Here is an 18,131-nt window from a genome sequence, read left to right as displayed (position 1 = left end):
AAAATAAGGAAACCTTCATCTCAGCTGTAACAAAGTCTACCATGCAAAGCAGCAATTATCCTCAGGGAGAATTATCTGTGTGATTTGGAAATGACTTGTAATTTTGCGAGGTCTCCAGGTACCATCAGGAGGTTGGCATTCCTGGAAAGACCTGAGAATATATTTTTCCCAGGATTGAAAATGGCTGCCAGGGCAAAGGGAAACCTGGAAAGAAAGGAATCCTTGTGCAGGTCCTGCACTGGATCCAGGTGTAGTACCCCTCGGATAGGGATGCCAGCCTCTAGTTGGGACCTGGAGAGACCCTGAAACTACAGCTTACCTCCAGGCTAGAGAGATCAGTTTCCCTGGAGAAAATGGCTGCTTGGGCGGGTGGACTCTGCGGCCCTGGAGACGGTCCTCTCCTGCTTGAATATCGGAATCCCTTTGCCTGCAACAGCCTCCCTCCAGCCATCTTCTGCCAGAGAAGAAGTTCAGAGAGGGGGGAATGGGAGGGGCCAATGAGGGAGTGCAGCGGATTCAGCCCTTCCCTCCCATTCTTTTTCCATTGTGTGTGAATTCAGCAAGGCCACTGCAGGCCAGACAGATGAGCAGAAAGCCACTCTCTCCTCCTAGGTTAGTTAATACCACCTGGAGGCTGGTATTCAAAAAATGAAATCCTCACCCCCAGCTAGAGTAACCCCCCTGGCTTCTGGAGTAACTTTTGGGGTTACGTTTTACTCTGGTTGGGAATGACTGATTCAGGTCCATGGATATCTCTAGCCTTGCTGTAACTCTGTCTCTCCTCTCACATACCGAAATATCTTTGCCTCCTCCCAAAATGTGAAATAGTGTTTGTTACGTATACATTCTCCCACATGTGCTCCGCATACATGTTATTTGCCGGGAGGAGAAAAGCCTCCTGTTCTTCACATGGCCGTTCCGATTGAGCCTCTGCCGTGAATTATGTGCCTGCCACCAACTCTCTGCTCTTGCCCTCCAAGGCTGGATGGTACTAATGAACATTGCCGTGACACAAAATCAAACCTAATTTCATTTTGTGAGGGACAGCTGTGACTTCAGTTGTAAATATGATGCTGCCCCCCCCCGCGCGCTGTAGTGACGGGAGGTGCATGTAATGCTAATCCCATCACCATCGCTTGCTGTGGCAAGCCACCGAGCAGACAGGAAAAAGGATATTTGTTCAAAAGCCATTATTCTAAACACCTGTCATACCCATTAGGTGCAAGGCGAGGAGAGATATTTCCTTGTGCCAATACGGAAAGCAGTTACTGGCTGAAGCAAAGTCACAAAAGAAAGGTTTTATTAGGACCTAACCGGGAGTAGAACATGGTTTTCAAGCTTCATGGTTCTCCAGAACTCCTTCTCTCAATGGATGGTAGAAATTGGGGCGGGGAGAGAGATTTTGCTCACTGATCTTTAGACCAAGTTACCTTTGCCAACCTCCAGGTAGGGCCTGGGATCTCCTGGAATTTCAATTTGTCTCCAGATGACAGAGACCTGTTCCCCCTGGAGAACATGGCTGTTCTGCAGATTTTAAGGCCGTATAACTCCACTCCCTGAACCCCACCTTCCCTGGGATCACCTCAAAATCCCCCAGTCCAGAGCTGGCAGTTCTAACAACTTGAGTCTCAGGGAGCACCAACCAACTTGTCACTCACAGTGCCATTCTCAGAAGACTTCTGCCCTTCAGAATCCATTGAAGCCAGTGGCTTGGAAGGGTGGGACAACCATGAGAATTGCACTACCAGGATATGCTTGTCAGCTGCCTATCTATCCTCTGCCTTCACCTCCTTTCCTGGCCTCTACCAATAGCTCATGGTCAACTTAGTGTAGAGGAACATGAAGAAGAAGTAGGTCCTAGCTTTGTTTATTTCCAGTCACTTAGACTAGCATATACACACACACAGTTTGGTGACCATTCAATACAACATCAAGAGCAACAACAGTAATTAAAAGTTGGCTGCTATTGCTTAATGATGCTACTTTATTACTTAGGTTTTATTTGCTTTATACTGCTGAGGTTTATACTGTTTTATACTCTGGTTTCTCTTCAGATCGCATAAATCTTTCACCTTTTGCTGTTTTTGATTTATTGTTAATTTTAACCCACTTTGTGCACCGCCCTGAGCCATATTGGAAGGGTGGTTTAGAAATATAATAAATGATAGTGATAATGATAAAAGTCTTAAAAATTCTATTAAAAAACATTTAAGAGATATAAGGGTCCAGCAAGGATTCTGAGAGTCTGGAAAGTGCAGGAAGATCCAAATAAAGAATATTTACAGCCTGAAATTGTAAATACTGAACAACTAATTGGCTGGAGAGACATAGGCACTGAAGTGACTTTTCTCAAGCTTGGCCTGACAAATAAACATCAGAATTTGCCAGGAAGGTCCTATGAAATCAAAGGCATAAGTGGCCCAGAATTTCAAGTGGTTAACTTTATAGGGAAGTAGACCGTGAGACTTTGGGGGGAACTAGGAGATCCACTTTTATTTAAAGTGACCAGAATTACGGGAACCTAAGGCGGTATGTGCCGCCGCTGGGCCTCTCTCTCCCCTCCCCACGACTGGGCACAAGAAGGGCAGCGGTGGCGGCCCGGGAAGAGCCCGGCGGATGGATCCATGGAGGCAAGAAGGCGCAAGCAAGCAGCAGCAGAGTGGCGGGCCCCGGCAGGAATGGTGGTGCCATGCAAACCCCGCCTATCGGCACCCTTCCTCATCCCGGACAGGGGCCCCCCTTGGGGCCCTTAGTGCCTTATTTATTCCGCTCCGCGAGGAGCGGTTAAAGATAGGCAGCTCATCAAGGAGAAGAACGTCTTTTTGGTATCCCATTTTTTACTACCGAAGGAATCTCAAAGACATTTACTGCATGGCCACCATTGTGCTGGGCTGTGGCCCGGTGATTGCTTCAGAGCAGGTTGTCCTGTTTCTTCCTGCTTCCGCATCCAAGCATTTTCCAGGTTTCACCCTGTCTGCCCTGGATTTGTGCTTCCACGCGGGAGCTGGGGCAGTGAGGTTCCATTGCTTTTGTTGTTGTTCTTGTTTAGGAATGCGGTATTGCCGCAGGATGCTATAATCGGGCACGGTCGTGGAAGAGCCAGGCCAGGGTGGCCCGACTCTTCCTCTGCCACTCTTCCTCTGCTTCAGGCGATTGTTGGCAGATGGCTGGCAAGTAGGGCTACCAACCTCCAGATGGGGCCTGGAGATTTCCCAGAACTGATCTCCAGGAGAAAATGGCTACTTTGGAGGGTGGACTCTATGACATTAGAGAAGAGGCAGTTGAGAGGGAACATGATGGGTCTTGTCACTTGGAGGAGGACAGGGAGAGGTTCCTGTGGGCAGCAGAGGAGAGGACCTACAGGAATGGGCTTAAGCTGCATATAGGATGGTGCCGGCTAAATTTCAGGGGGGAAATCACAGTCTGAGTCGTTCAGCGGTGGAATGGGCTGTCTCAGGAAGTGGTGAGCTCCCCCTCACTGGCAGTCTTCAAGGGCCCATCGTATGGACGCCTCCCCTCTCCCGCCTGAGGGAACAGAGCCACAGCATCCAATAAAGAACTTCTCTTCCCTCTGACTCAACTGCTGCTCTCATAGCGCCAGTCACTTATGACAGACTGTCACATTTATAGGGTGATTTCATCCATTGATTTAGTTAATTAATTTAGAGGGTTTAAAAAAAAGCACGGATCAGGAGGTATGTGACAAATGGCGGGATTAACTGTTCCGTGCTCTATAGATCTATTTGATTCCTCAGCCAAGATTTAGTTGGGAGACCCAAAACGGCATTCTGGTCTGGCCAAGCTGGTCTTTCTAACAATGAAAACCGTGAACACATGAAGCTGCCTTATTCCGAATCCGATCCTTGGTCCATCCAGGTCAGTCTACGCTGACTGGCAGTGATTCTCCGGGGTCTCTGGCTGGGTTTGTTCATAGGTTGTGCAGAGTGGTGTCCGAAGCAGCTGTTTCACGCTGAAGCAGCCAGCACCATGGCACTGGCTGCTTCGGCCTGGAACGGCTGCTTCGGACACCACCACACACACACTCCTGGATCTTTTCTGCTGGAGACGCTGGGAATTGAACCTGGGACTTCAACAGAGGATCACTGACCCAGGGCTCCTGCCAAATGAAGTTGGCATTGAAAGGGGGACAAGGAGGTCTTCTAAGGCTTAGAGGGCATCCTGCTACTGTGGGATATATTGTTTTATGCGGAGCTTCCTTCTTGGATCACTGCTGTTTCTCTCAGAAAGTCTCCTTGGAGCCATCACTCAGTTAAATAAATCTTTATTCTCTTTATTCCCTTCCCATAAGGCTCATGCCAGGTAGCTTCATTCAATAAAACACAGCCACAATAACATTATGCATTAAGACCATAAATGACATTCAGACTTTACAGTCTCCCAGTCCTAGGATGTGTCCTCACTGTGACAGTCCACTCCTGAGCAGAGCAAGTCAAGTCAGCAGTCTGTGCAAGCGAGGGGTCTGTCCGAGCCACAGCAGGGGCAAAATTCCAGATTTCACCCATAGAAAAGTTGTCCTGTCTCTTCCTCAGAGGTTTCAGTGGGCCGGTTATGCTTGGCACATGGTGTTGGGAAATAACATTTTCGGCTTAGTCACATTTCATTAAGCCTCTATTGAAGGGACAGGACTTTTTTTCCTCCAGGAAGTGGACAAGATAAGAGAATAATCAGCAGAATAGGGAAGAAGTTGTACTCCATCAGCTGCACTAAAATGGAGGAACCTGCCGAACTTTTGAGCTGGGGTGGTGTGCTGGTTAAAGAGATCCAGGTTTGATTCCCCAATCCTCCACATGCAGCCAACTGGGTGACCTTGGGCTAGTCACAGTTCTTTTAGAGTTGTTCTCACAGAGCAGTTCTCTCAGAGCTCTCTAAGCCCCACTTACCTCACAGGGTGTTGGGAGAGGAAGGGAAAAGTGTTTGTAAAGAGCTTTGAGACTCCTTCAGGTAGGGTATAAGTAGGGTATAAAAAACCCAGTTCTCATCTTTTTTTGAGCAGACACTGAGATTCATTTGAGGGTGAAGGATGAGTAATGGAAAAACCTTAAACTGTTCTGTGATAGTTGATAGTTAATTTGGCTAATTTGGCTTAGGAGCATTGTTCAGTTGTCGAAGATCTGCTTTGCAGGTTTGATCTCTGGCATCTCCAGCTAAAAGGATCAGGTAGTAGGCAATGGGAAAGACTTCCATATGAGACCTGGAGAGCCTCTCCCAGTCTGAGCAGACAATCTTGATACTGAGGCCAATGGGCTCACTGAGGCTGAGATCCTGAAGAAAGGTGTGGTGGGTCCCCAAGCCCTGCTGCCAACCAGTATACTTCTTTGGGTTCCAGAACAGGCAGTTGGGGACGCCAGTTGGCCAAGAGGCAGAGGATAAAACATCTCTGTTCCTCTGCCTTCAAAAGACCCAGAGCCCTGCTGGGTCAGACCAGTGGTCCATCGAGTCCAGCATCTTGCCCCACACAGTGGCCAACCAGTTCCTCTGGAGGGCCAACAACAGGGCAGAGAGACCAAGACCTTTATTAGAACATAAGAGAAGGGCATCTCTGGTATGATAAAGCCAAAGTGACTGTTGATTTTTTAAAGTATAATATTAGACATGCACTGTTGAGGATTTGGAATAAGTACAAGAGCAGGTTTTGTGAAAAGACACCAATGTGGATTTCAACACAAGAAGCTTTTTATAGAAGAGAAATGTCAGTGACAGACAAGGGCTAACTTGTGATATTTGGTGTTCTCCAAAGAGGAGTGTAAAATGAAATCTAGAGTAAGTTTAAGGAAAGAAAGTTGTAACTGTCAATGATTTAAAATTGATATGAAAATATATGATTCTAGATCTGTGTTTGGGAAAGAACTATGTACAAATGATGTTATTGCAAAAATGTACAAAACTGAAATATGACACAGAGGAGATGCAAAAGAATATGTAATAAAGTAGCACAGGAATTTTGGCTATAATATACTAATTGAAAAATGCAAAAGAATGTGGTCAAAAAGGAATAAATTTACCTTATGTTCCAATCTCAAAGATAATTTTACAAGATGATGTATAGATGGTATATGATGCTAAATAGATTGGGCAAAATGTATTAAAATGTTTCAGACAAATGTGAATGACTACCAGGGATGCTTTATCATATGTGGTGGCCTTGTACTAAAGGGGAGAAAAATCCAAACCAGTGAAGGGTGATTCAAGTGGCCAGATCCAAAAACAGTCCAATTATTTTTCCTGCACACATGCCTAGTCCCAAGTTGCTACAAATAAATTCTCATATGGAAATCACCATTCAGTTTTGGTCCAGGAGCCCCCAGTGGCAACCACAGGAGTTCAGTTTTCATATAACCTATCATAGCCAAAAAAAATGGCATACCACCACCTCCTCTCTGATATTTTGGGTGTAATTCTGGCAGCTTCAGATGTGAATGTCTTTGCAGCATTCTCCAGAACTGTACAAAATTATGTCTAGTGGACTCTCATATTGCCATGGTTCTTGGACTCAAGCTAATATAACTTCTGGAAAAGCCTTTATTTTAGTAGAACTGAAACTAAAAGAGCCATATTTTCCAATCCTGTATAGTTGGGCTTCTCTCTCTGTTTGGCAGAGCATCTTTTGATTAGTTAATCAATGGAAACACTTAGAGCTTGGCACAGAATCCACTCCACTCTCTTCTTCTCCTTCCTTCCTTGTGATTTCTGAGGTAGATACATCCTCCCTTATCGCTCATTATTGACCTCTTCTCTGAATTTTCTTTTCCTTAAGGGGATTGTCTCTGCTATCCTATCCAATTTCACCCAAAACAAAGGAATCATTCCCATCAATAAGAATCTCTGGTAAGTGCTTTCATATCTCCCTGAGAAGTTTTATTTGTACAAATCCCTAGGAAAATGGGCATAGGTCCCTTTGCAATGGTTGCTGTTTCACAGTTGTTTCTTTTAAGCTTCAGCATCCTGGTGCCAACTGATGCCTGTCAAGGACCGTACCACCGCTGGGCATATGTTTTGGTAGCATGATGCAAGGCTGGTAAGCCACACAGACCAATACCAGGAAAACTCTACACACACACACACACACACACACCAGTTAACAGAGCAAAAGGAAATATACAAGATAAGTGATTAATCCAGTGTAAAGGCACAAAAGATACAGTCAATTTCTGTTAAATTCACAATATATTTTTACAAATAAATGGCATAATAAAATATAATTACAATATATGATCCATGTACTAATTAACACTAAAATGTTCTAGCTTTTTTCAAAACAAGTACAAGACCTTGTAAATTGAGCCAGAAGCCATAAAGGGAATATAATCCTCCTGTGGCAATTCACAGGGAAAGCCTGGGGACTCCCACCTGGAAACTGGCAACCCTAGAATGTAAAGCTGAGCTCCAGTGAAAGGTGCCGTGTGCAGAGGTGATCCATCCAAGGAGTGGGGTTTGGAAGCACATGAATGTTGCTGTTTTCTGTGGTCAGAATGGAGAGCAGAGCAGAGCACCAGTGCAGAACCTTTGCATGAAATTAAATTTATTTCCATTTTTAATCTCCCTCTTCCTTGATTCCACATTGGCACAATGCTCATTTCTGTACCACTCACTGCAACATTTCTTTTACTTCTCTTTCTCAGTTGCATGGCTAACAGGTAACGAAGATGGGCACGTGAAACATCCTTGTGGTCCCATACATTGGCTGTATGCAAACTAGGGATGTGAGACCCCCAGTGCAGGTGGGGGTCTCGCTCTCAGCTGCTGGAGGAACTACCCCCCTCCCCGCAAGGGAGGAATACCTGTTATTTCTGTGATGTCAGAGACATTGGGGCAATACTCTGGTTTGGGGGCAAAAACTCTGATAGAATCTACCATAGACCTTTGCCCCCAAACCTTAACGTTGCTCCCTCCAGCATGCTTATGGCACTGCTGGATCTCATGGCAGAAATGCCAGACGTTTCTCTCTGCTCCCAGTAAGTATACCTCCTTCCCCTGCCAGCTGATCAAACCTGTGTCAAAGCTGCATCGAATTTCCAATAAACAGACACTCTGGTGCAAAAGGAATCTCTTTATTGTAGGTGCAAGGCATTGTCATGCTGAAACTGAATTACAGCAAAGCCAGCAGACCTGTAAGGCTGCCCATGATCCCGTCCCCCAAATAAAATCTTTCACATGCAAAGGTGCAAAAAAACATTAACTGCGTTCCTATGCTTAAAAATCCGTGAAAAGTGGTGCTAGTCTTCACAACAGTCCAAAACTATTACTCCAGCTACTTGAGGCTGGAACAGGGAGATAACAAGGAAGAAAGCCTTGTGAAAAAATTACTGCATTGTTCATTGGGGGCAGCCTGATTCAAAAACATCATATAATAGAATCAAAGAAATCCTTATCCATTGTTGTTCCTCTATATATTTGTGAAACAGCCTAGGAGGTGGAACATGTCCAGCTTTCCAAGTTGGAATAGGGCCAATCAAGGTGCAGCCAGCTTTGCCCTGATTGGCCCTGCCCCTGCAGCTCCCGCCCTCCGTCCCTGGACTCTAGCCTCTTTGCTCCCAGATGCCTCAGTGCCTGGAGCCAGTAGCAGGTAAGGAAAGAGGGCCCTGGGCAAAGAGTCGTGGTGGAGGGCCTGCTAATGAGGGCCTCTTGGCCTGCTAGGCTGGGCCTGCTTATGAGGGCCTGTTGGCCCTGCTGACTCCCTACTAAGGAGCTCTGTCCCGGCCCTGCTAACGAGCTGCCCAGCCCTTGCCCGCCCGCCCCACTTGATCTGGCTGTGAGCTGCGGCCCAAAGCCACCTTAAGCTGCCTGGCCGGGGGCCAGAGGAGGGTACCCTTTCAAGGCCCCTTCTTAGGAACGGGCTTTGAAGCTAGTAGATCAAGTAAACTGGCAAGAACATGTGAACTTGTAAAGAAAGCTGCCTCACTAAATGAACAGGCAAATACAGGAGTGGATGTGGTACTAAGAAAGGCATGTGCCACTGCAAATTCTTCTCCTGAAGTTCCTTGGCTTCAAGAAAAAAACAGCCATGGGGTTTTTACAGATAAGCATCCACATGCAACATATGTTAGCTGGGCCCTCAGTTCCCGATTTCAGCCTGTACATACGTTGTCTGTCCAATGTAAACTTCACAAACACACTCTGTGGAATAATACCTCTTTCAAAAGAACATCTGACCAAGACAGGCAGACCTGGTGGCAGATTGCACTTTTGCACTTCTGGGAAGAAGCATTTTTTTTAAAGGAAACTTCTAATTGAAAACATAAAACCTGGTAGCTGATCAAACGTCGTTCTCAACTCCAAATGGAACATGCAAGTCCTTTGAAATTCTTGAGAGCAGAGGAAAAAGTGCTGTAATAATTACATTAACTGCGAGATAAGAGACCTGCAAAGAGTTGTGGAGAAGGAGACAGACCCCATAACTTCTCCTTATCTACCTCTATTTCCTGTGTTCCATGTGCAGCTTCCCAGTTGCCCGTCCCATCAGACGGGTACTCTCTTCTGCCCAAACCAATCAGTCACCTCATTTCCTCCACATTCCCCAGCCTAAGCCTAAGTATTTTTCCATTTTTTTTACATGAGACACCCTTGAAGCATTCTTCAGGCTTTAAACCCCCCCCAAAGTGGCGTATAATTGTACAGTATATGGCTGGGAAGTGTAGCTGTGGACACATCCACCCAGGGCCCCTCCCCTTCCCACCAGGCCCATCATTGACCATTTGGCCAGGGGTGAGTGGGTCAAAATGACTATATATGGTCATATCACCCAATAAATGTTTAACAAATTTTTAAAATATATTAGAAGAAGAGGAGGAGGAAGAGTCGGTTCTTATATGTCGCTTTTCTCTACCCGAAGGAGTCTCAAAGCGGCTTACAGTACCCCACAACCAACCCACAATAGATCTTCCCGCCACTGCACACTATTGGTCAGTTTCACATAAAACTGACTGGATCCGGCAGACGGGATCTAGACGCCTGCTGGTGCGGGCTTACGATCCTTCCCTGAACCTCAGGCTTGGTCCTCGGCAGAACTACAGACCCAACAGACTTGGCGTTTCAAAGGAAGTATCGAGAGGGCCGGTGTCCCATCTGACTCCCCACTTTGCAGATGAGAATAATGAAGTGTAAACGAATGACGGGCATGCAAAAAAGCCCTGCCTGCTTTCTTCAGTACCAGCTGGCCGTATAAATTACAACTTGATTTCACTGATCTGCACAACGGGCAGTTGGGAGAATAATGGCATTCAAGGGCAGGAGAGGGACAGCGGTTTGGTGGAAGAGCGACTGCTTGGCATGCAGAAGGCCCGCAGAAGGCCCCATCTCCAGCTAAGAAAAAGAAGAGTTGGTTCTTATATGCTGCTTTTCCAGAAGGAGTCTTAAAGTGGCCTACAATCGCCTTCCTTTCCTCTCCCCACAACAGACACCCTGTGAGGGAGGTGAGGCTGAGGGAGCCCTGATATTACTGAAGAAGAAGAGTTGGTTCTTATATGCCACTTTTCTCTACTCGAAGGAATCTCAAAAGTGGCTTACAGTCCCCTTCTCTTTCCTCTCCCCACAACAGACACTCTGTGGGGTTGGTGAGGCTGAGGGAGCCCTGAGATTACTGCTCGGTCAGAACAGCTTTATCACTGCTGTGGTAAGCCCAACATCACCCAGCTGGCTGCCTGTGGAGGAGCAGGGAATTAAATCCAGTCCATATAGACCTTCCCCTGAAGTTAAACTGCCTGAATCAGCCTTGGCTGAATCATTAAATCATGGCAATCTGGCCATGTAGAGATTGAGCCATTTAAAGGGACCAAATTTTTCCTTTTCCGTCTGTTCCATGATCTCAGGGGGACATGGGGTTGAGATACAGACACAAATATACAGTGCATTTGTGGGAGCCTCTCTTCAAAAGAACTCCCAAGTCTCAAAAAGATTGGACCAGGGGATCTAATTCTACAAGCACCCAAAGAGGGTGCCCTATCCAACCTCCATTGTTTCCAATGGAAAGACAAGAATGGAGTATCTGTATTTCTTGCCCTTGGAAGCAACGGAGGTCAGATGGGGGTGCCCTCTCCGGGTGCCTATAGAATTGAATCCCCTGGTCCAATATTTTTGAAATTTGGGTGTTCTTTTGAGGAGAGGCTCCCACAGCAATGCAACAAATGTGGTGCCTCTACTTCAACTCCACCCCCACTTCCAGCCATGGAATAGACAAAAGGGACATTTTCCCATTGATTTGAATGGCACCGTTGACTTGAATGGCACTGAATCAGAATTCGCAAAATCTAAGCCAAGGAGGGGAGCTTCAGGTGCTTGGGAATCTGATATCTAAAATGGTCAGTTTTTTTTATTTTTTGCACATGTCTGGACAGTGTTGGTTTAGTGTTAGTGTCTCTTACAGCAGAGCTCTTTGCTCCCATATTATGTGAGCGTTCCTTTGAAACAAGCACATGGGGATTGCACTTGAAGGAACACCACCTCTTTCATGTTTTCCAGAAAGCCGGAGAAAATGCCTTGACTCTTAATGGCGAGTTAACTAGTTTTGAACACCTGAGCCTGCCCATTATCTCCAGCCCTTTTTATGGTGCATAGCAGAGTGATATTGGATGAAGCACTTGACAGTTTTAAAGGAGAAGGGAAAAATCAATACCCAGCTACTTTGTGAGCTTTACACTATGCAAATGTGCAGGCTTGTTGTCTGGAGCTGAGGAAGAGCATGAACCATTCCGGTAACGCTTTCCTCTTTTGCTCTGTGACCTCCTTATGAGGAACCTCTGCCACTCCTCTGTAGTGTCCTGAAGTGACGCCTGTGATGTTGCCTTCTTGCTTTCCGTAGTGTTCCTGCCTCGTTTTCACTGCCTTAGAATTCTACCTGGACCTGAAGAACAGGATGCCTTAGGGCAGTGGTCCCCAGCCACTTTATCACCGGGGACTGGTCATTGCTTGACAATTTTACTGAGGGGGGGTAGTCTTTGGCTGAGGGACGCTGACATATGTGATATAATAAAAGGCACCTTAAAATAGTTCACTAGATAGAACCATGGACTACAATTCCCATTTTGAAAGGGGAGGGTAAATGGACATGGCCATATATGGTCATAAAAAGGTAAAGGTAAAGGTATCCCCTGTGCAAGCACCGAGTCATGTCTGACCCTTGGGGTGATGTCCTCTAGTGTTTTCATGGCAGACAATATGGGGTGGTTTGCCAGTGCCTTCCCCAATCATTACAGACACGCCACAACAAGGAACATAAGGAACATTTTATTTTCATGGAAATTTTAACTCATGACAATGACAAATCAATGGGAACCCTGAGCTTGTTTCTCTGCAACGAGATAGTCCCGTCTGGGAGTGATGGGAGACGACGATACCTGAAGTGTGTTGTAAAGGGCCGGGGGGGGGGGGGGGTTGAAGTAAAGGGCCGGGGGAGGGGAAGGCGTCCTTCGCAGCCCACCTCCAATTAGTCGAAGGACCACATGTGGTCCGCGGCCCACAGGTTGGGGTTTGCTAGTGTAGAATATGGCTGGGAAGTAGAAGTAGAGCTTCTACTTATGGCTGGGAATATGGCTGGGAAGTAGAAGTAGAGCCCCACCAGGGCCCCACCCCTTCCCACCCCCTCCAGGGCTATCAATGGCCATATTAGGAGGGGGTGTGGGTTGATCTGACCATATATGGTCATGTCGCCTGATAAATGCGTAAATTGAAATATTAAAAATTAATTCACTCCCACCCATTTGGGAAACCCTTCCAGGGCCATCAAAAAACTCCAGGCTTTCATGAGACCCTGGTTGAGAAAGCCTGCATAAGACCCTATGGAGCCCCCCCTCCCCAAGTTCCACTTTCCTTAGGCTCCACCTTCAAAATCTCTAGCTATTTCCCAACCCAGAGCTGGCAACCCTACCAACTACCCACAGACAATGAAAACGCATAAAAATCTATTTTGGGAAACATACAGTTGCATAGGGAAAAAAAACCCATTATAAATGTGTGAAAAGTCTATTAGGAAAAATGCATGCAGTGACTTAGAAGAAATATATACATCAGGAGCAAGAGGATCCAATGGCCAGTCGTAAGCAAAGCTGAATGGGGAAGTTACACAGAAGAATTGAATGCTGTTGTTGAAAAGCCAGCCACAAATCCAAACGCTTGAAAGCCTTATGAATGACATCTATTATAGCTGCTAGCAGGATGTTCCAAATTATTTTCTGAAGGGAAATAAATATTATTCTTCAGATATAATGCATGCTTCTTTCTTTCTTGTATGAAGCCACCCATAAAACAAAGAGCTGAAGTTACCAGTTCCTCTGTAATAGGTTTGCCAGGTTGCCAGGGAAATACCTGGAGATTTTGGACGTGGAGCCTGGGGTGGGTGGGGTTTGGGGAGGGGAGGAGCTTCAGAGGGGCATAATGCCATGCAGTCCATGCTCCAAAACAACCATTTTCTCCAGGAGAACTGATCTTGGTTATCTAGAGATCAATTGTAATGGCAAGAGATTTCAAGATGCCTCCTGGAGGGTAGTAACCACGTTGGCTCACTCAGTGCAAGGTCACAGCTCGTGTGCTTTTCTAAATAGATTTTGAAATAGATTTTTTTCATTTTTTATGGGTAGCGGTTTCTCCCCTTTCGGGGAAAAAGTGTGTGTGTGTGTGAGAGAGAGAGAGAGAGAGAGAGAGAGAGAGAGAGAGAGAGAGAGAGAGAGATGGGCAAAAGACTTACAGGGATGGTTTGCCGTTGCCAGCCTCTGCAGAGACTTCCTTGGTGGTCTCCAATCCACTTCTGATAAGATCAGGCTCCAGTCTACCATTCCAGGTTGTTATTAGATACTTCCTTTTGCTTTATCTTCTCCTGACTTCTCCCCTGGCTCCCTGGGTTTCAACTGTCAGGCTGGTCCAAGGCCCTGAGCTGACACCTCTTGCTGCTTTCTGTATTTATTAGGTCTCTGTCCTATGTCACAACGCTGAGCAGCTTCTCCTTTGTCTTGCTGGGCATCATGTTCTATGTCATTGATGTGAAGAACTGGTGGGGAGGCCAACCTTTCATTTTCCCAGGTAAGATTGCACTACTGTCACCGCACGTAGCCCTGGACCAGAACACTAACAGTGTAGATTTTGCAGTGAAAGCCAGTCTATGTACAACTGTGTATGTGGGAGGTAGAATGGTGCTCACTGGCCCAACCCCACTGGCAACCTCTCAGGTTGCCAGCTCCGGGTTGCAAAATATTTGGAGATTTTGCCAGGAATGTCCCAAGCTGAAGTTGCTTCCATAGGCTAATGTCTTTTGGAGGGGCAGCACCAGTTGCCTTTGGTGTGTTGCTTCCTTCCATGCTCTGCTTATGTATTCTGCCACAGAGCAAATACTGCACTTGACAGAATAGCAGATCCACCTCTCCACATTGAATCCCACAAGAGAGAGAGAGAGATCTTGTGCCTCTCCCAAGAGCTCCAAGCAATTCAGAGCAAAGTCTTTTTCTTCCTCACTTGGTCTCAGCCAGGGTCTAAAATATTCTGCTGCTTTTGCATCCTGATACCCACCCACCCCCTGTGATCTCCCTTCCAGTTAAGGTGGCTCATCTCCAGGTGGTGTCTGGAGATTTCCTGGGATTATAACTGATCTCCAGGTGACAGATCCATTTGCCTGGAGGAGATGGCCCCTTCAGAAGGTGGATTCTACAGCATGGTACCCTGCTGAGGTCCTTCCCTTTCCTAAACCCTGCCCTCCTCAGGCTCTACCTCAAAATCTCCAGTGTTTCCCAACCAGGAGCAGGAAGCTGGAAGTGAAGGGAGTAGATTATTGTTACTGTTTCTTCTTTCAAGGGGATTTCCAGGCTAGAGGTCTTGTTTTGGCTTTTCATTATTTATTATGTAAAATGCTTTGATTCACCATCCTACCCAAATAGGGTTTCCAAGGTGGCAAACATTGGGGGGGGGGAGGAATTGAAAACAAAAGTAGCATTTAAAATATTGTTTTTTAAAAAATCATAAAAAACATCTAAACACACAACACCGAAAGCACAAAGGAGCATGTTCCATTATATTTGTGACAATTGGGTGCATGATGATTTATTGTGGATCTATTTTATATCACTTTGTTGATAACTTATTAGACTTGAATAGGTGGCTGCAGGTTGTTTTGCCTGCTTTGCAAGGATAACTGAAAAATGGCTAATAAGTGAGTGAATAATGATCAGTGCAAAAAGACCCTCCATTCCTGGTCTGAGACTTGTGCCACGTCAGTCCTTGTGCATCGGAAAGTCTGCTCCGTGATTCATGAATCGCTTATCGACATGAACAGCTGATCTGGCTTTGACAGGAGACGGCCTACCTGACTGCAGCCCGGATAAATCATTCTGGACCGAGCTCAGTCTTCAGACTTCCTCCGGAGCCACTTGACAATCCCTACTTAATTATGTGTTTGTTCAGGAATATTGGTTTGTAATTTACAGTGCTGCAGCACAAAATGGCTAATGGCTACAACGGGTCATAACTCAGGTCTCTCTGAGCCACTATACTCCTGCTGAGCTGAGTTCCCATAATGCTGCATGGTCTCAGGACTGGTGTCAGCATACCCTGAGGTGGGGCCAATGCCAGGGATCAGGCTGGTGGGCCCCCCTGCCAACTCATGCATCTGTCTGTACCCATGTTTCAAGTGGCCCAGTGGCATTAAGGATAGACAACAGCTAGTGCACAGGGGTAGCTCTCTTGGTGGCCAGGGCAGCAGCCCTGTCCAGCTGCAAACAGCAGCCAGCACTGTCAAGGAAAGGTGAGCAGGTAGGTCCGGCAACTGAGCATGGGCAGTGAGACAGAGATGCACTGGCAGGTTGCAGGCAGGCAGGTGTGGGTGCGGCCTGATGTCTGCCTGGGGCCCATCAAAACTTAGAACATAGGGTAGGGCAGAGCATGAATAAGAACACCAGAAGATCCCTGCTGGATCAGACCAGTGGTTCTTCTAATTCAGCATCCTGCCTCACAGTTGCCAAGCAGTTCCTCTGGAGAGCCAACAACAAAGCACGGAGGCCAAGGCCTTCTCCTGATGTTGCCTCCTGGCACTGGGATTCTGAGGTTGACCATCTCTCTGAATGTGGAAGTTCTCTTTAGTCCCACAGACCTGATTTCTACTGAATGAGACCTTTGGTCCATCAAGTAATGTCACCACAATACAGAAGAAATCTTCCTCAGAAATTCATCTCCCTGGGCATAGATTCAAGTTCTACTCTCCCTAAGCCCACATTTTCCAAATCCTGTTGTTGTTGTTATGTGCGAAGTCGTGTCCGACCCATCGCGACCCCATGGACAATGATCCTCCAGGCCTTCCTGTCCTCTACCATTCCCCGGAGTCCATTTAAGTTTGCACCTACTGCTTCAGTGACTCCATCCAGCCACCTCATTCTCTGTCGTCCCCTTCTTCTTTTGCCCTCGATCGCTCCCAGCATTAGGCTCTTCTCCAGGGAGTCCTTCCTTCTCATGAGGTGGCCAAAGTATTTGAGTTTCATCTTCAGGATCTGGCCTTCTAAAGAGCAATCAGGGTTGATCTCCTCTAGGACTGACCGGTTTGTTCGCCTTGCAGTCCAAGGGACTCGCAAGAGTCTTCTCCAGCACCAGAGTTCAAAAGCCTCAATTCTTTGACGCTCGGCCTTCCTTATGGTCCAACTTTCGTAGCCATACATTGCAACTGGGAATACCATAGCCTTGACTAAACGCACTTTTGTTGGCAGGTTGATGTCTCTGCTTTTTAGGATGCTGTCTAGATTTGCCATAGCTTTCCTCCCCAGGAGCAAGCGTCTTTTAATTTCTTTGCTGCAGTCCCCATCTGCAGTGATCTTGGAGCCCAGGAAAATAAAATCTGTCACTATCTCCATTTCTTCCCCATCTATTTGCCATGAATTGAGAGGGCCGGATGCCATGATCTTTGTTTTCTTGATGTTGAGTTTCAAGCCAACTTTTGCACTCTTCTCCTTCACCCGCATCAACAGGCTCTTTAGTTCCTCTTCACTTTCTGCCATTAGAGTGGTATCATCTGCATATCTGAGGTTGTTGATATTTCTCCCTGCAATCTTGATCCCAATTTGTGACTCCTCTAATCCCGCATTTCTCATGATGTGCTCTGCATACAAGTTAAATAGGCAAGGCGACAGTATACAGCCTTGCCGAACTCCTTTCTCAATTTTGAACCAGTCAGTGATTCCATGTTCAGTTCTCACTGTTGCTTCTTGACCTGCATATAAATTTCTCAAGAGACAAATAAGATGCTCTGGTATTCCCATCTCTTTAAGAACTTGCCACAATTTGTTGTGCTCCACACAATCAAAGGCTTTAGCATAGTCAATGAAGCAGAAGTAGACGTTCTTCTGGTACTCCCTAGCTTTCTCCATGATCCAGCGTATGTTGGCAATTTGATCTCTAGTTCCTCTGCCTCTTCGAAATCCTGCCTGTACTTCTGGAAGTTCTCGGTCCACATATTGCTGGAGCCTAGCTTGTAGGATTTTGAGCATAACTTTGCTAGCATGAGAAATTAGTGCAATGGTGCGGTAGTTTGAACATTCTTTGGCATTGCCCTTCTTTGGGATTGGAATGTAAACTAACCTTTTCCAATCCTGTGGCCATTGTTGAGTTTTCCAAATTTGCTGGCATATTGAGTGTAGCACTTTTACTGCATCGTCTTTTAAGATTTTGAATAGTTCAACTGGAATGCTGTCACCACCACTAGCTTTATTGTTGCTCAGACTTCCTAAGGCCCATTTGACTTCACATTCCAGGATGTCTGGCTCCAGGTCAGTAACTACCCTACTGTGGTCATCAGGGATGTTAAGCTCGCTCTTGTATAGTTGTTCTGTATAATTTTGCCACCTTTGTTTAATCTCTTCTGCTTCTGTGAGGTCCCTACCATTTTGGTCCCTTATCATACCCAACTTTGCATGAAACGTTCTCTTCATATCTCCAATGTTCTTGAAAAGATCTCTGGTCCTCCCCATTCTATTGTTTTCTTCTATTTGTTTGCACTGTTCATTTAAGAAGGCATTCTTATCTCTTCTAGCTTTTCTCTGGAATTTTGCATTCAATTGGGTGTATCTTTCTCTTTCTCCCTTGCCTTTCACTTCCCTTCTCTCCTTAGCTATTTGTAAAGCTTCCTCAGACAGCCATTTTGATTTCTTGCA

General features: G+C 46.2%; 1 protein-coding gene across 4 annotated transcripts in view; it reads left to right on the top strand.

The window, feature by feature from the left end:
• LOC143843979 (heparan-alpha-glucosaminide N-acetyltransferase-like) overlaps positions 1-18,131 on the top strand; it is a 271,359-nt gene that overhangs the window by 247,298 nt on the left and 5,930 nt on the right. For 2 of the 4 annotated variants that reach the window (XM_077350869.1, XM_077350873.1), the window contains 2 exons: positions 6,776-6,846; positions 13,916-14,028. In XM_077350869.1, coding sequence (XP_077206984.1) covers positions 6,776-6,846; positions 13,916-14,028 — 184 coding nt within the window. Of the gene's footprint in view, positions 1-6,775; positions 6,847-6,953; positions 7,127-13,915; positions 14,029-18,131 lie in introns of those variants that run through there. The other 2 variants (XM_077350871.1, XM_077350872.1) reach the window with 2 other exon arrangements.

Source organism: Paroedura picta, chromosome 8 (genome assembly GCF_049243985.1).
Source record: "Paroedura picta isolate Pp20150507F chromosome 8, Ppicta_v3.0, whole genome shotgun sequence".
NCBI lineage: Eukaryota > Metazoa > Chordata > Lepidosauria > Squamata > Gekkonidae > Paroedura > Paroedura picta.
Note: the sequence above shows the minus strand (reverse complement) of the source record. Positions and strands in the feature narration are given on the sequence as shown.